At 42.8% G+C, this 21138-nt stretch overlaps 3 protein-coding genes across 3 annotated transcripts; 2 read left to right on the top strand and 1 right to left on the bottom strand.

Annotated features, from left to right (window-relative positions):
* The first annotated feature begins 1635 nt into the window (after positions 1 to 1635).
* Positions 1636 to 4800, top strand: aicda (activation-induced cytidine deaminase). Its single transcript, XM_033641783.2, has 5 exons — positions 1636 to 1837; positions 3577 to 3742; positions 3864 to 4146; positions 4333 to 4448; positions 4537 to 4800. Exons 1-5 carry the CDS (start codon positions 1818 to 1820, stop codon positions 4585 to 4587), a joined length of 636 nt encoding a protein of 211 aa, XP_033497674.2. The 5' UTR covers positions 1636 to 1817; the 3' UTR covers positions 4588 to 4800.
* Positions 4801 to 5772: 972 nt separating this feature from the next.
* On the top strand, positions 5773 to 15968 carry LOC117266364 (adaptin ear-binding coat-associated protein 1-like). Its single transcript, XM_033641525.2, has 7 exons — positions 5773 to 5964; positions 6863 to 6963; positions 7426 to 7530; positions 7760 to 7841; positions 7927 to 8035; positions 10459 to 10606; positions 14332 to 15968. Exons 1-7 carry the CDS (start codon positions 5864 to 5866, stop codon positions 14442 to 14444), a joined length of 759 nt encoding a protein of 252 aa, XP_033497416.1. The 5' UTR covers positions 5773 to 5863; the 3' UTR covers positions 14445 to 15968.
* mfap5 (microfibril associated protein 5) lies at positions 15958 to 20526 on the bottom strand. The gene is made up of 7 exons (XM_033641526.2): positions 20445 to 20526; positions 19410 to 19485; positions 19266 to 19298; positions 19085 to 19120; positions 18882 to 18969; positions 16569 to 16642; positions 15958 to 16477 (listed from the first exon to the last, which is right to left on the bottom strand). Exons 2-7 carry the CDS (start codon positions 19450 to 19452, stop codon positions 16365 to 16367), a joined length of 387 nt encoding a protein of 128 aa, XP_033497417.1. The 5' UTR covers positions 19453 to 19485; positions 20445 to 20526; the 3' UTR covers positions 15958 to 16364.
* Between the last annotated feature and the right edge of the window lie 612 nt (positions 20527 to 21138).

Here is a 21138-nt window from a genome sequence, read left to right as displayed (position 1 = left end):
CGATCTGTAGCTATTATTGTTGTCAGGAAACAGATGTGAGTTCACACACTGGAAAGAAAGTCTGTTTGTGACTGTGGTCATGTGCGTCTGCACGGTATGGCTGTGTGTGAGTGTGTGTGCGCGTGTGCAGGGTGTGGGCGGGTGGGTTTTGGAAAGTATGACTTGGCATTTCCTACACCCCGTTTCTGCCCCTGACTATGGGTTAAATGCACAGCCGTGTCTGGCCATACTGTACTACTCCACCACACACACACACACACACACATCAGAGGGGTGGTAGTGCGCTAGAGCGTTCATGTGTGACTGTGAGATGACCTTGGTCAACTGTGGTCAAACCCAGAGAGCTGGGTGGGAAGTGGTTACATATAGTTTGGCATTTGATCAGCCTCTTGAAGTCGAGAAAAGACACATGCACACAAGATCAAATGTGCAGAGGCATTAGGCTTAGTGCACTGTCAGAGTAATGCAATATGATGTGAGGTCGCTCCGAGCATGCAGACACACATACACATGAATCACTTTAAATTTTGGGGCACCACACAATCATAGGATAAATTAGATAAATTTGTTCCAGATGATGTATAACATATAGACTGTGTTAATGACATGCTCATACAGATGGCTAACACACACACATGCGCACATACACACACAGATGAGCTCCAAAAACAGCCACCCTGGGAAACGGTGAATTCCCCAAACCACAGAGTGCATGAGAGGGTGAGGGGAGTCATGGGAAAGCAGGATGCCTGCATGCAGTGCCACTGAGAGAGCAGACTGCGCCAGAGCTAAAACAGACAGAGCAAAGAAAAGACGAGAGCAAAATAATACACATCCTGATTTGGCGAGGATGGATGACAGCATCTGATGCTTCAAAGGCTCATGAGTGAGATTTATCCACACGCTGTGGTCGGTCAGCTGGCCGGCCGCTTTAGCAAACACGTAGGGTGAGGGAGGTCGATTACAGTTCTGCTCCCAGCCTGACACAGTTTGGGAAAACCCAGATCAGAGGACGGAGTAGGTGTCTGGGAACGCCTAAGGCTCCGCCAAATCTTGGGGCCCTCAGGAGGTGGGGAGAGTAAGCTAGGTGGAAAGGCTGAATAGCAGGAGGGGTCTGTGGCGAACCCGCTGTGGATCAAGGTGAGAAGGTATCTGGAAGTTTTTACTTAATGATCTGGGAAAACTAAAGCGGAGCGGCCAGACTGGATGAGTCTCAAGTGTTTGGAAAGTTCCAGCCAGTTGGCTCACTTTACTGACGTCTGAGAAAAACTCCAAAGGTTACGAATCACGTCAAACACTCCTCCTCTCATGTGTGGTCACCAAGATTATTTTGTAGAATCTCTGTTGTGTAATCTGCCTCCCCAATAAGAGTCCTTTATGGGCTTGTAAAGAGGCAATTAAGAGAATGTTTTCACTTCAATCAGTGTGTGAACTAATGTTTAAATGTTTAGAACACATGCAAATGATGATGCCCTGAAAAAGAATTTGGCACATGAGTAATTTAGTTAAAGCTTTAATTGTTTTGCAGTAAGACAATACAATCCATCCTTCTCTTCTGTATCACGCCCCCTGAACTTACTTTGAAAAATCTTTCTGACCAACCAGAAGCTGCTTCTCTGATGTATGCAGGATGTTTATGTTTAGAGGTATATGTTCTCAGTTCCCCTCCCTTTAATCCCCCCAACACACACACACACACACACACACACACACACACACACACACACACACACACGAATACACACACACTTTCGCTCTTTCTCATTTACCTCCATTTAATGCCCACGCCTGCCGAGTGTTAAAGCGCGTCTTTCAAAATGATTACAAAACTAGACAGGTGAGCAAAATGAATACGTTCTATTTTTATAATGCATTTGTCTTTCTGTTTGACACTTGATTATACAGATTACACATGCATGCAAGTAAATTAAATACGTTGTTGGGGTTTTTTAAATAAATGATGATGCTTTGATACCAAAATAAAATTCTTCTGTGTTACTCTGTTCCAATTACGATGGCAGTACACAATCTTTGAGCATTGTGAATTAAAGGTTTCAGTATTAATGACTGACCTGGTTTCGCTAAAAGTTTTGAAACTGAGAGTGACACAAAAATTAAAGTAGTGAATGTTAGTCATCTTCTGACTGTCCATCACTTGCATTTGCTTAACCACAGGCTTTACATGAGTGTTTTTGTGCTAACTTATCAGGATTCATACATGAATTCATGTGTGAGTCATCCGACTAATAAAAGTTTTAAATAGTAATTTATTGAGTTTCTTAAGAGAATTAGTGTCAGGCTTTCCTGGCAGAAAGTTAATGAATACTACTGAGATTATCTGTCACCAAAGATTTATAGACCAGCAACACTTTTGAGAATGCTATCATCACTGATGACATGTTGAGTGAATAATCCAGAGCACCACGTTTTTGTAAATGGATCTAGTCCTTTAAAAAAATCTTTAAAGGTTCAGTGTGTAATATTCAGGGGGAAATATTGGCAGGAGTGGAATGTTTTTTCTAATGTGTAATCAAATGAAAATAAGAATTCTGTTTTTCGTTACCTTAATATGAGCCGATTATATCTACATAGGGAGCAGGTCCTTGTCCACGGAGATTTAACAGTAGCCCAGAGTGGACAAACTAATAACGCTCTAGGGCCATCCATGATTTTGCGTCAGACATCACAGTTAGCAACCCCTTAGCGAAAAGCCAACACATTCTCACTCTGACCTTGTCACATACTGACGTCTGGTCATGGACTTTCCACGTCCACATACGACGTGCAAGGTACCCTGGGTGCGCTGGTTGTTGACATTCTGGGACACTGCATCAAGTTATGCCTGTTACACACATTGTCTTCTTTCAAAATAAACGCACTACGTCGGTACAGCACTGCAAATTGACGTTTTTTTCTTCCTTTAACAACAAACACACATAGTTGGGTTTAGGAAAAAATAAAGGGGTTTGGCTTTAGAATCTTACGGGACGCAAACACCACTCTCTCGGGTAAAAGTCAGTGTTTGCTGGACCCATGCCGTTAAACTATAACAGCAACCAGCCGACGTTAAAGGACGCCGTTTTTCATTGGTTTCTGACGTGCAAGTCACTGCCCAAGCACTGGATTTGGACAACTTCGGAGTGAGACCATGCTCAAAAACACCTCTTTTTATGTGCAACTGCTTTATCAAGAGTTTTTACTAGTTTAAATCACTGGGTCTGTTTGTTTTGGAGAGGAAGATACCTCTGTGGATAATTAGTCTTAGTTATGAGAGAAAAAGATGAGCACACATTAGCAGGTGCTGCGGCCTGTCTGTGATGAGCCCAACAATGTATGAAACAGCTTTATTACGGTTGTTTTGGATAGGAAAAATAATTTAGCTCCTGGTAAAAACCTCCTAAAAATGAACACTGAGGGAATTCAAACTGGGAGAAGTTTCATCTGGTTGCAATGTGTAATCCCCACCTCTAGATGCCACTAAACCCCTCAAAATCTTACACACTGTTCCTGTAAATATGCACTGCACCCACCGGTCATTAGCTAATGAAAAGACCACTTTTTCTCCCTTTGTCACAGTGTGCTTTTGCCCCGAAAAAAGTTCATCTACCATTACAAGAACGTGCGCTGGGCAAGGGGCCGCCACGAAACATATCTCTGCTTTGTAGTGAAGAGGCGAGTGGGGCCAGACTCCTTATCCTTTGACTTTGGACACCTCCGCAATCGCAATGGCTGCCATGTAGAGGTTAGTGATGTGGGTCAAGATGGTGGAGCATATAGGATGGGCCTGTTCAGGGGAGGAAATAATAATTAAAAGTATTGGGTTGTATCCCTCTTATTTTCTCTGTTCTCTAATTTCTTCATAGCTGCTGTTCCTGCGCAAACTGGGAGCCTTGTGTCCTGGTTTGTGGGGGTATGGAGGTGCTGGGGAGAAAAGGCTCAGTTACTCCATCACCTGGTTCTGCTCCTGGTCTCCCTGCGCCAACTGCGCCTCAAGACTGTCCCAGTTCCTCAGCCAGATGCCCAACCTTCGCCTCCGGATCTTCGTCTCTCGCCTTTATTTCTGCGACATGGAGGACAGCCGTGAAAGAGAGGGCCTAAGAATGCTGAAGAAAGCTGGCGTGCAGATCACAGTCATGAGTTACAAAGGTGGAGACATGAATTGGTGTATATTTGGTAGAGATATAAAGAGAGAGCAGATGTGTATATGATTCTTGAGCCAGAAACTAATGGAATGTTACACGAGCCAAATTCCACCTAAAAGCCATTGTTTTCCTTATCATGGTCACCTTCTGGATGTCAACAACAATGATTATTTTTTTCCTCTCTCTTCAGACTTCTTCTACTGCTGGCAGACCTTTGTGGCTCGTAAGCAGAGCAACTTCAAGGCCTGGGAAAAGCTGCACCAAAACTCTGTTCGCCTCGCTAGAAAACTCAACCGCATCCTCCAGGTAGAAGATTAACCATATTGCATGTCTGACGTCAACCAAAACAATTAGGTCAAACCACTACTAATACTTTTCTGTCTTTTGTTCTCAGCCCTGTGAAACAGAAGATTTGAGAGATGCCTTCAAGCTTCTTGGACTATGAAAAATCCCTGCGACCTCCTCACGTGTTATCATTAAATCTTTCATTTAAGTCTGTTGAGAAAAAGATGTTGATGTTGGTCTTTCACTACAACTGCTAAACTGAGAATGAGAAAAACTGAGAAAAAAATGGCTTTCAGCTTATTGCAAGGCTTTTAACGTTAGGTAGCTGCTGCTTGCTGTTTCTGTAGCAACATGATAATGTGAAATAAAACAATATGCAATGAGATACTGTCTTGTGTTACTGATGTTAAGGTATGTAGGTAATCAACGCTCACATTAGCTTTTCAAAATTTATTTTTGAACGATTTAGCTAACTGTTAACAGTAAAAATGGTAAAGCGTGGTTAAGGACTGACTGTAAATTAAAGGTGAACTCCAGTGACAAATTATTGCACTTTGATGAGGGAGAGACATGTAAAAAACAATGGTTCACACTGAAGCAGCAGAGACAGAGATGTTTGAAATATTAGCCACAAATAGACCAATTTCACTGTGACGTCATGCTAACAACACTTCTGTGTAGACAACTTGCAATTACAGAGATGTGAAATCTGCAAACTTGTTTAATAGATTTAAAGATTTATAGTTAGACACGGTGGTTCGACCTATCTAATGTTTCTGCTGTCCTTGTTTTTGCTTCGCTAGCGTCTGTGATAAACCAAATCTGCCAGCAGGGAAGCTAAGCAATGTAGTGCTGTGGACAGGGGCCACATGAGCTTTTTACTTCTGGCGATTGCATTCATGCTTCAATAATCATGAAAGTGGTGCTCATTTGTGAAGATTATCTTGCTGAATAAAAAGTGTAAGTATAACGAGTGTTAGATTGCCACAGAGCTTGTTTTCAGCAATAATCCAAAATCCCATAAACTTTTTGAGGAGGGATGCAGTGCGTCATCATCTATGGAGCACTCTGTACAAAGCAACACATTTTGTTACCCCATCTTTCTGGTGAATTCTCACTTCTTTCAAGCTATACACCCAAGTTTTGTAATGTAATTATTCAGCCCTAGCTAAAACTATTCATGTGATGTCACTAGAGTAATTTAGGCTCCATACCATGATGAGTAAACTAACCTTTGATGGGAAAATCGGTGGAATGCCCCTTTAAGAGCATCACTGAAGCAGAAGCCGCAGTAGTGAGGCTGTGTCGTCAGTTTCTGCGCACATACACCGTCTATTACGGCCACGTCACGTAGCCGTTAACGCCGTGCGGAGACACCGCTCACCGTCACCACCACCACCGCCGGCGTGCTGCACACCGACTGAGTAAAAGTCAAGATGGCGACCGAGGGTCAGTTCGAGTACGAGTCGGTCCTGTGTGTCAAACCTGATGTCAACGTTTACCGAATCCCACCGAGAGCATCCAACCGGGCTATCAGGTGAGGGGAGGGGGGCGGGGAAGGAGGGAGAGGGGGGCAGCGGCCTCGCAGCGAGATTTGTGAGCCAGCATCCGCGAGCTGCAGCCGTTAGCAGCCGTTGCCCCGGCGACCTACCTACCGAGCTCATCCCCTGATCAGCAGGCTCAAGTAGCGGCCGTTTGTGTGCTGCTGGTCGTTTTTGCTGAGTATTTACAAGGTCATCACGGTTAATACGGTATAACGGCCGGAGTTTAGGCACTACAATGAACTGGCTCCATCTCTGTTAGTGTGTGTGTGTTTATATGCTGTCATCCAATGGCGTATCAGGGGATAATTACTGCTTCAAAGTGATTTTACAGGACAGTTAGCTCAATCATGACACTTTATTTTACCCCACAGATTCTCATTCTGCCTGTCTGACCTTTAAGAAGCAGGCAGTATGGCACACAGCATCCCTGGAGCTGTAAACAATACTCAAGGACACTTCAGTGTGGTCGATGAACCCCCCTGAGAGACAGTGTTGTCCTGGCAGACATCTTTAATATGTTTCTAAGTGACCATGCAGGAGTGCTGTTGTGAAGGTTGACATTGAATTGTTTACCCCGTTTCCCATTGGCTGGTGCTGCAGCTGCATGTGAGTGGACATGACACCAACCAAACAGTAGCATAGGCCTGAATCCCATGAGACACATGATTGGTTAACCAGTGACCATATGTACAGTGAGTAAGGGTGATGATGTAATATTTCAGCCTCAGGTCTGATGCCTTAGTCACGTTCTGTTCACATAGAATAGAGCCGCAATGTCCCTGAGTGTCTGACGAATCACAACAACAGACATGTGCGCCCAAAACACACATCTCCCGTCTTCACCTATATCACTTACATCTCCCTGACTGCTTGTGTGTGGTTGTGTCCCAGGGCGGCCGATTGGAAGCTGGACGCACCCGACTGGACGGGACGTATGCGTGTGACGGCCCGGGGCAAAGTGGCCTACGTGAAATTGGAAGACAAAATCTCTGGTGAGAGAAAAGCAGACAGAAGAGTGCCATTGTTTACTGGCACTGTCACTGTTGTAAATCATTTCACTGTGTGTTTGCCATCCCCCTCTCTGTTACTCATCTATTCCAAAGTGACCCAGCCCACGTCCAAGCATGCAGTTTATTTTGAAGCAAACAGCCTGATAATCTCTTTCTGTCTTTGTCAGTGCATTTCAGGCGTTGACATGCTTGTTGTCCTCAGATTACACTTCGTATTCCCCATTTTTTAATACAATCTAAATACTAGAGGTTGGATCAATCCTCCTGAGCATCAGCCAAACATTTATATCCTGGCCCTATTTTAAATCTAAATGTTTTTTAGTTGAGTTTTGGCACAGTAAATGTGAAATTCATAGTGTTTTAGTGTCTCTTCCTGATCCAAATTGCCTCTGGAGCATTTTGCCAAATAGATTATGAACATATTTTCTTTGTTCCTACCTACAGGGGAGCTGTTTGCCCAAGCACCAGTGGAAGAGTACCCTGGCATCACAGTGGAAACAGTTAGTGACTCAAGCCGCTACTTTGTGCTCCGCATCCAGGATGACAACGGTGGGTAAACTGTTTGTTGCTAAGCTATAAATATTTTGCAAATGTTTTCATAATTTAGAACATGTTTGAAGAGGATAATTTGGACCAGAAATGCACTATTGAAAGTGTTTGTGGTAGAGTACAGATTATTGTGGGGGAACTGTCAGGTTCAGTGTGTTTTTGTGTATATTACCTTGCAGATCTCTTACAAAACTCTAACCCTTGTTGGTTATGTTCGTTTCTCCCCCAGGCCGAAGTGCGTTTATAGGGATTGGCTTCGGAGACCGAGGTGATGCCTTTGACTTCAACGTTGCACTTCAGGACCACTTCAAGTACGCAGCTGCTTCTTGGTCTGTCATGAATCATACCTAATTCAGTCGTGAATTATCTGGTCATACTTTTGCATCTCATCTCCAGGTGGGTGAAACAGGAAATTGAATTAAAGAAGCAGGCGCAGGCTCCAGACAACACCCCTAAACTGGACCTGGGCTTCAAAGAAGGACAGACCATTACTCTCAATATTGGGGTAACCTTATTTTCATTCAACTTTAAGCTGGGGTAAGCAGAAATCTGGAATCTGAATTTGAAAATACCCCCGCTGTCCTAAGCCCCTCCCACCAGATAACCACGGGCATGTCCACACACTTCATGCAGTAAGGCCCTAATCACACAGAAAGCGTTTTAGCAGCCGGGGGCGGCTTTTTAAACTGTTTTTAATGAGAATGAAGCTTTTTGCACGAGGTTTTTGCATTAGGATGCACCTCACATTTCTGTGCTGTAGGCACCTGCCATTTTTGCTGGACGCTCCGAACTCCTTGAGTTGGGCAACTTCAACTCAGAGCAGAAAAGTGCCCTGCGTCATCTCTTTTTTCGTCATCTTTTGATGATTTGAGAGGCAGGCCTTCTGTGGTGGTCACCACAAGTTTACAGTTGGGAAACAATGGAGGAGAAACTGGTGGTAGCGGTTGCTGGATACCCAAAACTATATGGACCAACGATAGACAGCATACATCAAACTGTCCTCGAGTCATCCTAAAACATGACTGGAAACGGCCATCATTGAAGCGAAGCTCCTGGACCAACTGGTGATTCTCCCCATGATCCACCCTTTCTTTAAGGGTCTCATGTACCCACATAGATCTCCATTCCCCTGTGCTCGACATACTATTTGCTGACAGCCTCTCACCTTCAACCAGAGCTACAGCAGGTACCCTCCCCCCCCCCCTTGAACATTTTAGGAACTAGCTTCTAATTACTGTGAAAAAAAGATGCGGGAGATTGACTACACGGGAAGGTTAGTGTAAGGACGTGATGGTGTGGTTGCCTGGCAACAATAAAAAGGCGCACCAAAAGTCATGTTTTTTACTAGTGGTATTCAACAAAAAAACAAAACAAACAGCAGTGTGGTGCGGCTCGTGTTTTGCAGCCTGCAAAATGCTAATCTTATGTCACTGTAAAGTTGCCCTTTCAGCTGCTCTGTCTCTCTGTTTATCAGACCACAAAGGAAACAAGAATGAGCTAGCTGGCCATCCCACGGTCGCTCTGCCTGCTTTTCAAGGAGGAGAGCAAACAGCAGTTTAGGAGACAGACCTTTTGTTGGCGGCTGTAGGGGTTTGAATTCTGCCAGCGCAATCTCTCAGCACCAGATATCAACGCGGTCTGGTAGCCAGTGGCAGTGCAAGGTCTAACCTGTGTAAAGGAAACAACAGAAAGTTTGCTTGTCTGGCGGGGAGTCAAAGTTGTCCTGCCCCACAGAGCTGGGGTTTGCACTGGCTGGATTCAGGCTGTTATGGCCTCTGACAGGGGGTCAGTCTCAGGAGCTGCTGCCCAGTCCTCTCCCACTGAGGTGGTTTGTAGTGGCAGGGAGTGAGGTGAAGGACACGCTGTGATTCAAGGCTCTCACCAATGTTAGCCACATAAATGTGAACTTGAGCCGCAGCAATGAGTCTTTGGCTTCGGTTAGCAGAAGGCTTAACAATAAGCAACATTTTCTGCGCATCTTTAAAATGCTCTGCTGATACACGTCTTATTTCATTAATTGTCAGCCTCTCTTTTTCATAAGTCCATTTTTCTTTCTTGGGTTGCTTTGCGGTGTAGAAAGTTGGTGCCAATGCTGAAATAGCAACTTTCTCCACCGTTAAATCAGGGGCACGTTAAATCTTAAAACAGTGTGTACCATTTTGCTACAGTTTCCAGGCTGAAGGACATGTTTCCTTGAAACACTGTGAAATGGTGTGCAACAGGCTTTGAAGTATGTTTTCTCTCGCTTGGTTGGTGTGTCAGAAGTGAACCCAATTAGCAGCGATGTGTATATGAACCAAATTCTGTATTTTCCATGCCAATAAAGCTCCTTTTAATGGAACTTAACTAAAACCTGCCGTGTTAAAAGGCAGTGCGCCTGCGTAACACAACAGGGTGTCCAACACATCATCGTTTCTGTTTAAATAAACGGTTTGTCAGGGCTGAACGCACCCTTGGGTTTCACTGAAGAGACGTGCACTTGCATCTGCATTTGTAGAACAGACAATAGGAACGCCTCTCTCTGAAATGACTTGGCCAAAGTCTGTTGCACAGGCTAGATTTTCTAAATCCTGAAAACAGAGCCAAGAGGAGGTGCAGAGGTCTAGTGTTCTCTCAGACTACTTGATTCACTATGCTCAAAGTTTATTATGAGATTTTTGCCCAGAGATACCAAATTTAAACTGCCTATCCCAGCTTTAATGGTTATAATGCTTTTGATGTGTTTCAGGTTGATTGAATAGCTCTTGTCTGTGAAGAATTCTGCCTTTAACAACTTAGCCACTAAATGTATACCACTACTATTTTAACAAATGAAACTATGCTAAGTGACAGCTGAGAATTAATTCATGATTAGGTTTTGACCTTCAGCCTAAACCTCCAGACTCACACTCACTCAGTTTTTGTTTCTCATAACTGTACCTTTTCCAGCAATCAAAAAAGAAGGACAGGTCTCGCCCGCAGAGTTCCGGCGGCTTTGGGCTTCTTCCACCTCCTCCTGGGGGCAAGTTAGCCCCACCTCCTTCATCTAGAGCTACCAATCATAACACACAACCGCCTGCAGGAGGAAGTGACACTGGTAGGTAACTGTAACACACCAGTACAGAACCATGGCGAGATCATGCCTCTGATGTAATTACAGTCTGCCTGGTGTTTTGTCTTCTCCACATCTGGAATTAAAGACATCATGATCTCGACCATAGGAAGCTGTTATCCTGTAATCACAAAACAATTGTTCCATAATCTCAAAAAAGTAGTTTGATAGCTTCTCGTGTCAAGGTCACAGATGCCAAGATCACAAGATTACACACAGTGGGAAAATGTTTTGTCGTTGTGTTATGCTGAGATCACAAAATGTTTTCCTCATGACCATGAGAGAGAAAGATTTGGATGCAAGCCATAGTTCTTTTGGCCAACATATCATTCACTTAGCACAGCACTGTATTAACTACTGTCACTGTGGTGAGAGCGCAACCAAATCTCAACTTAAAGCTGTAGTTGGTAACTTTTAGACAAGTAACTTTTTTGTCAGGTTTGCTAAACTGCATCTACACAGTGGTACATGTCGTGTTTCAAATCTCCTGGCTGAAGGAAAACAACTGAACAAAGCAGAGGAGTCTCTAAAGCCCAGTTCAGACCAGTGATTCACAACGAGATGAAACAGTTTAGAACATTGCAGAGAAAAGCTGCAGTGGTGTGAACTGGCTCTCTGAGCTCGACTCAAACCGGCTGATGGTGTCACCTATGACTTCGCTGATCAAATCGCTGGCTGCTTGTTTTCGAACGTAAAGCATGTCACTTGTTTCAACAGCCAGTTGGCTTGTAGTGAAGTTCACCGGTCAAGTCAAAATGACCGCAAATGGCATGTTCACTTGCTGCGGCAGGTGCTCCGTCCCCTCCGAGCCCTCTGTTTCCATCCTCAAGTGTGTCAGTGTCGGACAGTGGGTTGCTGCTGCTGCTCACTGTATGACGCACACATTCTCACTGACTAACTAATGGCACTGCTTACTCATATTATTGTGGCGTGTTTATTATGAATACAGTCCATCTGATGCTCATTTTGTGTCTGTTTTTCGCTGTTTCATCACTACCAGAAATGCAGCTGTAGCCAGTATCTCACTATCACTATCCTCATTCATATCTTAAGAATCTACAAATTATATTCAGCCACAAAATAAACCTGAAAAGCTGCAAATCAGAACAGAGGAACAGAGAGTTGTTGCATAGAGATGATACACCATCTCATCTAGTTGCACTGGTGTGAATGAGCAGGCTTTTAGAACGTTGCAGAACGGCACACTGCAAGTAGTTACCTGTTTCAACTCATCTCGTTGCGAATCTTTGGTCTGAACTGTGCTTTAAGCAGCTGTCAGTCATTTAACTGGAAATGATGAGCTGTAAAATGAGAAAGTTTGTGACCCAGCCGCCTTGTTGGAAACAGTCAAGCCTAAACGAAGTGACGCCCACCAGCCGGATCAAACTTGTTTGACAGTTTGACCACAGCCCATGAGCAGTGTTTTACATTATTGACAGCTGTGTTGTGATTGGTTGTTTTCCTTCAGCTGCGATGGATTCTAGTGATGATTTTGCCTCAGGCTATCTGTTTCATGTACGACTGTGTGGATGTACTGACAGTTTAAGCAAATATGACAAAAAGTTATTTTATTTAAGTTAAGTTATTTTTATAAAAGTTACAAACTGTGGCTTTAATTGTCAAAATCAGTTTTTTGAAAGTCTAAACAAAGGCAAACATTTGACATTATTACTCCAATAATCCACTGCAATGCAGCTTCACATCCATGTTAAACCTGCAGGTTGTTCTAGATAGATGCAGCTGCTTCAGTGTAGAGAGTGACCTCAGAATGAAAGTTCATAATAGTCAATATAAAGCAAAGGAAAGTTATTTCGTTGTTGAAAGCTTGTATTCCCTCGGCCCCATCGGGGACTGCTGTAAAGCTGTTTCCAGTGGAGCACATGTATCCACAGTCTTTACAGTGAAAGTGGTGAGTGCAATGTTATGCTGACCTATAGGATAGCCAAAACTATGACAGATAGACTCCAGTTGTAAAATACTGGAATTTTCCTTTAAAAAAATATCATTGATCTTGTCCTTTCTAACCCGCTGTAGTGTTGCGCTGCAAACCACACGGCTTTATCTCACAAAACCAAAATAGTTTTCCACGTAGCTCTAGTGGTGTCTAGTCATGCACACAGTTTCGGTTTCATGTGCTTAGGTTTGAAGTTGCCTGTCTCTGATTCCTGCAGCCAATCTGAATACAATGGAGGTGACTTTGGTTGTGGTGCTAAAAGCATTTTAAAAATCAGTTTGTCTTTTGTTTTGTCAGGATTTTCCACAGACCTCACTACGAACAGCTGTTGTCCCCTAGAAACTGTTCATAATAAACTGAATGTGGATTATGAGTAAATGCGGGACTGTTTGTGTTGCTTTTTAGTGTCAGATGTAACTTTTCAATGCTTAAAGCAGCACGGATGAAAACCTATTCTCCTCCATTGTGTTTGGGTGATCAGTATCTCAAAACTTCAGCATATCATACTGATACTATCTGAATGACTAGATACCTCTTGTCTAAGTGGGAAAGTACTGCATTTATTTTTCATTTGAGTGAACTTACCTGTCAGCAAAATATAATCTTTAGATTTCATAGTGGGTGAAATTACTTGTAAAATGGAGATGTTGTCACTGAAACAGGTTGCTAAATTGGGTTTGGCTGGCGTAAAAATTTTAAAACCAGTTTTATTTACACCAAACGGGAGCCGGGTGCTAGGTGCGACACTTGACTCAGCAGTCGCTACCAAGTGGAAAATTATGATGCTGTGTCCCAACAACAAACAAGTGTTGTGTCTCATTGTGTAACATCAGAGATCCCTATCCAGATTGAAGTCATGAAATATGCACTTCTGTTACGTCATGTCAACAAACAATGTAGCTATCAGCTTGAGATCAGACTCGAGACGTAACCACTTAACAGATGGGTGAGTAGGCTACTCGCTATCTAGCAACAAAACACACATTGTATATCCTGTTATTACCAGGAAATGACACACAATATAGCAAACAGCAAGTCAGTTGTTATCAGCAATAAAAACTCCTCCAGACAGCTGCCAAATTATTTTGGTTTTTGTATTGAAATAAGAAGGTATGGTAGAGATAATTCCTCATTTCAACTTCACGAATCAGCTGTTACTTTTTCAGTGCAGCACTCTCAAAGCAGTGACAGGACTAAATAGAAACAGGTGTCCAACAACAGTTGAGCTCAAAAAGCTGCCATGTGTCACTCGTGGTCAGTTAGAACACCTCTTTCGTCAGCCGCAAATCCAAAATGTTGTCATGTTGTTTACAGTTTGACTTTCTTGAGAGTATAACGCTACCATGTGTCTTCTCGTCACCCCAAAAAACTAAAAAATTTTCTTGTAAACAAACACAACTTGCGCTGATCTGCCCCTCCCACCTCTAGTGAAATTTGATCTCCTTCATGTTGCCGGTGCTCTGCTTAGTAGTGAACGCACATGGTCTGTCAGACACTGTTGCATCACATTGTCATTTTGCTTATGGCATCCCTAGCTGTGATGCCGTCGGCACAGGTTGCTGATGTAAGCTGCTTTTTAATTTGGTAGAACATGTCACAATGAAGTTTGCATAAAGTTGGTTTAAACTCATATATCGGCAAAACCGGAAATTTTCCCAACTCTGATGCTGATAATAAGAAACAACATATCAGAAATCTGTATTTTGTTACTTCTTCAGAGGTGCATCATATTTCTGTGTTATTTTTGAACCACCAGGTTGTTTGCTAGATCTGGACACCAGTAACTCCAACTCAGCGGCTCCATCCAACCCCACCACCACAGCCAGCTCCGACCTGTGGGGAGACTTTGACTCTGTATCCCCGAAGTGAGGAGGAATACGTTTAGGTTTTCTCCCTCTTTATTTCTCTGTAAATTTATGCAGCACTTTTTGCAACTTTTGTTTTTCCCCATTGCGGGGTCCCGTATCTCTCCCTGCCAAGCAGGGTAACCTGTACTAGTTTGTTTTATTCGAGTTCAGCTCCTCATGTCTTTTGCTCTCAGCTAGAGATACATCCAGACCTCACAGTCCAGTCTTAATTAGAAAGAGTTAAAGACCACTACACTCCCTCCCTCCCTCTGTGTCCACCTTAGTTCTGTAGTTTCCATTTCCTTCTCTCAGTGTTTTATTTGCTGATTTATATCGTAGAGTATACATAATAGAAATATGATCAAGGGAGACATAATCAGAAACATCTGATGATGAAATCTAATTAAATATAATAATGAATGAATTTTCTGTACAGAGAATATTTATTTTAAATGTATATACTGTCTGTAGTTTGTAATTATCGTCATTGGTGTTGTCACCTGTACGTATCTAACTTTATCTCCAAGTCCCCAGCAGAGGGACTGACTATATGCACTGACTGGCAGTCTAGTCTGTCGATGTAGTTAGTAACGCATAAAGTCTGCATTTAACACAGGGATTCAGACCTTAGGTTAAGGTGAAGTTTACCACACAGTGATTTTACTTGAAAGAAGCTTGATTTACAGACTAGCTGTGCTCTCTCTAGCCCGCTCTTGTGGCTCTTACAGCATCATTTTGAGAGGAGATGTCAAATTACGCTGCAGCTGTTGTACACATATTTCACAGGGGATGGGTCCTTGGCACCGTGTGCACTGTTTGAACTGCAAAGCACTACAAAGAGACAGGGAAGTAGGAACGTTTGATGCGATAGGGTGTTAGCAAAAGACAGAGAAGCACCAAGCGCTTTTATCTTCGCCTCAAGGGCAAACAGAGATGATTTAGCCCGTGTTATGTCATCTCCACTCAGCCCAGCTGTTAAAGCTGCGACTGGTGAGTCATTTGGGTCACGACCTCTCTCCTCCTCAATGAATAGGTCTGTGTTTCTGCACTGCCCCGTCCGTCTGGGGAGAGCTTCACCTCCTTAATTCTTTATGAGAAGGTGGTCAGGCCTCGACCGCAGCGTGTTGTACTGTACAAAGTTTTAACTGTGAACTTCAATTCCCACGTTAAGATGTCGTTAATGGTGTTCTGATGCAGACGAACGGGACCAAGCTAGTCTGTGTGTGATGCAGTGTTTTGTTGTGACGTTGTCGAGATGTTGTGCTGATATCACATGCACGCGTGTTGTGACAGATGACAAGTGGTGTGATGACTGGAACACAGAGGTTGTGTGAGTGTAAAGCCCAAACAATGTTTGTCAGTGTTTAAATTATATGCATCTCCTCCAAATGTTACTTGTTATTCAAACTGTACTGTACTGTATATCTGTATGGAAATGTATATGCAAAGAAAAACATAAAGAGCATAACTTTCATTTGTTGTTTTTTCTCCTGAATAAACAGAGCGGAAAAAGAACAAATCAATAAACAAATTACTCATGAACAAATGTAGTTATATATTTTTTTTTTTGGATACAATAGTGCACATAATACTGGATTGTCAACGAGTACCTTACAATCCACAACAGTGGGTCTTTCTTTGTACAACGAAATGACTCAGTGCTGCTATAGGCCCATTACTACAGTACCTTAAATGGATCGTAAACCACAAAAGACATTATCTGTGTCCAAAAACACACAGACGAATTTAGCTTCAATATTCACACACAAAAGGCTAATACATAAACATAGATATGACTCAGCACACTTGTGCGTATGTGTGAAAGAGAAAGAAGGAGACCCCCAGGTGTTGAGCGGTGGATTTATGGTGTTATGGGCTGTTTTTATGACGACGTCCCTGGTTTGTGTCTCTAAGAGAGGCTCCATCGCCATCCTGGGCCCCATTAGGCCTTGTTTGCCCAGGTTTTGGGGTTGCTACGGCGATTGCGGCAGCGTTTCCTATTAGTTGACCTCTCAATGCGCCTGGGCCACCCGGACATCTCTCGGCACAGCTCGGCTGCAATGTGCAAAAGACAAACATATAATCTCTGTCAATGCGTGATCATGTACACTACATCATGCTCATTTTACTTGTAGAGTTTTCTCACCTTTCAGATACTCATCCTGTTGGCACACTGTCCTCATGCAGATCTCGTTGTTGATCACATAGACACGAGGAAGGCTGCATCAGAAAACGGAAAACAACATCATGAGTAATATCATAAAAGAGCTGTGGTTTAACAGTTTGTCATAGTGTGATAGGTGCAACTACAGTATCTGAAACATTTTAAGACTGAGATTATCAGCAGGTGAACATACAGTTATAAAAGTTTTGTACATTTATTCCACTGCATCTTCCTGATGTAGTCACGGTTCATACTACAGTGACCAACAGTAAATAAAGCAGTGAAAATCAGCTCCAGCTTCAACATTAAAAGCTGCTAACAAATTGATACATCAGTCATATTAATCCAATAATAACATGCATAATGAATACTTATGTATGTGTTAATTTTAAGTACATTCTGCTAATGTGCATCGACTTCAAATGCTTAAAATTATTTATTTGTCCAGCGTCCTTGTTTTGTTGTTAATTGCTAAATATGCTGTGCTGTTAAAAGGGTAGGTGTTATGAGCTGTAGCTTTAGCCCACACCTTTTTCGGACTGCAGGAGTGTCTAAGTTATGTTAAATTACTTTATTGTAGTGTTTTGCGCTGTACTATTGAAGTATCTGCCATTTTCTGTGAAAGGCCGTGACTTTATCTACATGAACTTGTAGATTAATACATGACGTTCTCATTTCTATCTGCAGACCTGCCAAAGTTACAACAGTTTTGGTTTATTTTACATGACAGATTTCTGTGTTTGTCTTTGGTCCTCTCACTGTTTCTAAGCAGGTGGAGGTGAGTTGTACGCTTAAAGGAATACTCCACCCCCTAATGTTCATTTTTATGTCAAACATTCATCCCTTGTTACACTGTATTTGGGAAAATGAAGAATTCTCGCATGCCTCCATGGTGAACTTAAAATGCAAGAAGGGCGAACATTTCTGATGAATTGAAGTCATTGGGTTCTGTGTTTAACAACAGCAAAACTATATCATATCATGTGTTTACAAACTCTCACACAACTCCAACAGTATTATCCAAGCGTCATTTATCCAGTCGTATGCTCAGTGCTTCACAAACACACCGATTTTCATGAAAACATTACTTTTTAAAGGAGCAGTCTGTAGGATTCATAGGATTTAGTGGCATCTAGTGGTGAGGATTGCACATTGCAACCAGTTGAAACTTCTCCCATGTGTCAAGTGAGAATTCTGGGTTACAATTCCTTCAGTGTTCATTGTTCAGGAGGTTTCTACTGGGAGGCGAATTATCGCATGAGGTCTCTTCCTCTCTTAAACAAATGGACCAGATGATTTAAAGCGGTAAAAACACTGAATAAAGCAGTTTCACATTAAAAAACAATGTGTTTTTCCAATGCTGTTTGGCTCGTTACAGAGGTTATGCTCACTATGGTGGCTGACACAAAAACAGGAATGGCCCTATCTAGAGCCAGTGTTTGGTTTGTCCGTTTGGGCTACTGTAGAAACATGGCAGTGCAAAATGGCGGACTCTGTGGAGAAAGATCTGCTCCCTATGTAGATATAAACGACTCATTCTAAGGTAACAAAAACACAACAATTCTTGTTTGCAGGTGATTTCACACTTAAGAAAACCACCTTTTTATATTATATTCCATTTCTGCTAATATATCCCCCTAAATCCTACACACTGGACCTTTAAAACATCCACATAAACAGTCACACACAAATGAGTAATGCACCTGCAGAACATTATGACTTCAATTAATGAAGAATGTTATCCACCTTGGAGGCATGCGATAAAATCAACGTTTTCTTCCCAATTTCAGTGTAACAGTGAGTAACACACAGACAAATGGTCAGTTTTTTCTGAACTTAATATTTACTCATAAATATTTACTGCAGAGAGAAGTACTTGTTTTTAGGGGCTGTAAATTGAATCATGAAAGCAGGAGTATTTTTAAATTGTGGCAGGAGCATAGGTTTCACTGCAAAATTACTGGGCCCGCATATGACATGGGGGCTTGGGGGATCCTTCGCCAGAAAATTTTGAACATCAAACACCCACATGCTCCAATTTGTGCCTTTTCTGCATCAGTTTATGGTGCAAATGTCTTTAATTCTGTCAAAATAAAAGTCCTCTGCTACTGTTATGAATCTACTGGGGGGGGGTGGGGGTTGGGGGGGGGGGTACAAATGCACATTTTAAATATTGAAGCCGAAATCTACACCTATGCATTGTGATGTCACTACTTTTACTTTAGTAAAGGGTCTGAGTACTTATTTCAAATTGCTGAATTAGTGATTGTGCTGTGTAAAAAGATGGCAGACCACCTGTAGATACACAGCGCACCAATACATCTCTTGATAGGCCGGTGAACTGAGTACATCCTGGTGCAAGGATACATCTCCTCCCTACAGTCTGCAGAGACAGAAGAGACGTGACATATCTGCAATGCATCAATCACAGTGACACTAAACGTTCAGTTCAGGGGGTCTCCTGAGAGACGGCTCATCTCCAATCTGCTGTCACTCACTGGGTGGCAAGGTGCCTCCAGGTGCCCCTGGGCTCTCTAGAAACAAGGACAGAAAACACACGATCAGATTGCGAAAACATCTCAGCAGCGACCCATTGTAGTGACTCACGGACTGACGGATGTCATGCAACATAACCCGTCCTGATCTAAAGCGTGTGACTTGTGAGGAGAAGGGCATTACCAGTCGGCTGGGCTTGGGCTACAGCTGTGAGCGCTGTGGAACAGAAACCACATGAGGGGAGTGTTTCGCAGCATAAAAACAAACACACAGCGACTCAACCGTAATTAAACAAGATGATTTGTGTGTTCTGTTTGGCAGCGTTACCGTGGAAACTGCAGAGGAGCAGGACCACTGGAAGGCCGCCCATTCCTTCAACTTGTAAGAGGGTGAGCTTTACGAGCTGGAGGAAGCCGAAGAGGAAAAGAGTCAGGATGATTTCACAGAGTGGAACTGTTCAATATCCTCGCTCGAGATTTTTGTTGCTGTTTATGTTTCCTTTAATCCCCCTGCGTGTAAATGCTCCCAGGTCACTGTAATGTTTTCCCTCAAGCTTTGCTCCAGCTAGAAACAGAGTAGAGCTATGTTTTGGGATAAGTTGTCATCGTTATAGAGGAGTGCCTGATGTCATTCTGCTGTGGAATAAGCTGTTCTACACTTTATTATTGCAGACTTTGGGTTGCTTGTAAACAACTAGGTGAAGTAGCAGAGAGGCAGCTATAAAAAAATGTTTCAAATGAAACTTTCTACCTCTAAAAATGTGTTTTTCTCCCTGCCCTCACTACTTACTGTTTCTCCTTCCCTCTCCCGCCCTGCATCATTCCTCTCGTGATGTGTCAGTGTAACTTTGGAGTCCAAGTCGTGAGTTCTCTCAAAAGAATGTGTTTTTTTTTGTGCCCTATTTGAGCGCCCCTCCACCCCTCCTCTGGTACAGTCGCATTCTTTTCCAGCTTTCTTTTCATAGAACATATTACTGCTTTCCAACTGTACGATCATCACAAAGCTCTCCTGAGCATTGACAGTTTTGTTACAACTTGTGCCTTTTTCTGCACCGATCATCTCACAGTCACACATCTCCAATTACTCAATTGAAAACTCTGGATTGTCCTGGTTTGGCTCGGTGCGTGCATCTGATTATCTGACATGTTTTTCACTGCTTGTACTCCCCAAACTCTGCATGCAACCACACATCCCATCACTGCAAAATAACTTAATCAGCCGAGCATTCACTCTTACATTTCATCTTTACATCTAATCAATAGGAAACACCTTCCAGTTCATATCTGTGGATGCACAGATGCTCATCTGTGAACTTGCTGTTAAATTCAAGTGGAAAAAGAAGCATAATTAGCTCATACTCACAACTTTTGCTGTCGTCCACAGCTGCTTTAGTTTTATGAATCTTTTGTCTTCTCTTCTTTCCCCTCCTTCCCTCTCCTCCCTCCTCCTCCTCCTCCTCCTCCCCCTGTCCTGAGCATCACAGTTTTTCTTGTTTTTTACTTTTTTTTTTTTTGCTGCCCCTATCTGGTAAAAAATGTAGCAGCTACATTTGATCACTCTGATGTCCCTCGTGTCTTTTTGTTAGTCATCTTGTGTAGAAAATTGTCCGGGATCTCAGTGTCTCATCATCACAGAGAGCAAAAACATTCAGACCGTCATCCTCCACAAAAAGTAGTGCAGATAATAGGCTGCACTAAATTTGTAAAGGCAAACAAGTGACAGAGGACTTTTGAATACTCATTTCTTTATACTCACGGTCAGGTAAATATAAGATCAGAGGTGCAGTCTGAATATATTTGCTCCACATTTCTTACTTTTGTCTCTCTGTTTGGATCAGCAGCTCATTTTAATGGAGAAAATGAAGAAGACACAAGTGAGCAAGAGGCATCCAACCACTGTGGGCCTCGAATGTATCCTTTGCACTACTTAATTTAACCAGCAGATGGAGCACTGCACATAGGATATGGTCTTTGGCCTCCACACGCTCACTGCTATGCAGAGATCACTCCTGTATTGATGGAACAGTTAACGCTGTTAAGTGAGCTCAGGCCTGCCC

Source organism: Epinephelus lanceolatus, chromosome 10, assembly GCF_041903045.1.
Source record: "Epinephelus lanceolatus isolate andai-2023 chromosome 10, ASM4190304v1, whole genome shotgun sequence".
Lineage (NCBI taxonomy): Eukaryota > Metazoa > Chordata > Actinopteri > Perciformes > Serranidae > Epinephelus > Epinephelus lanceolatus.
The sequence above is the reverse complement of the archived record's forward strand: the minus strand, read 5'-3'. Positions and strand labels throughout refer to the sequence as shown.

Bases quoted from the DNA above. Each gene is read 5' to 3' on its own strand.
- aicda (XM_033641783.2), top strand. From the start codon at position 1,818: ATGATTACAAAACTAGACAG. The intron at 3,743-3,863 runs GTTAGTGATGTG...ATTTCTTCATAG, and splicing joins GCAATGGCTGCCATGTAGAG to CTGCTGTTCCTGCGCAAACT. The intron at 4,147-4,332 runs GTGGAGACATGA...CTCTCTCTTCAG, and splicing joins CACAGTCATGAGTTACAAAG to ACTTCTTCTACTGCTGGCAG.
- LOC117266364 (XM_033641525.2), top strand. From the start codon at position 5,864: ATGGCGACCGAGGGTCAGTTCGAGTACGAGTCGGTCCTGTGTGTCAAA. The intron at 7,531-7,759 runs GTGGGTAAACTG...TTTCTCCCCCAG, and splicing joins CCGCATCCAGGATGACAACG to GCCGAAGTGCGTTTATAGGG. The intron at 10,607-14,331 runs GTAGGTAACTGT...TTGAACCACCAG, and splicing joins TGCAGGAGGAAGTGACACTG to GTTGTTTGCTAGATCTGGAC.
- mfap5 (XM_033641526.2), bottom strand. From the start codon at position 19,452: ATGGGCGGCCTTCCAGTGGTCCTGCTCCTCTGCAGTTTCCACG. The intron at 19,299-19,409 runs GTAACGCTGCCA...TCTGTTCCACAG, and splicing joins GCTCCTCTGCAGTTTCCACG to CGCTCACAGCTGTAGCCCAA. The intron at 19,121-19,265 runs GTAATGCCCTTC...CCTTGTTTCTAG, and splicing joins AGCCCAAGCCCAGCCGACTG to AGAGCCCAGGGGCACCTGGA.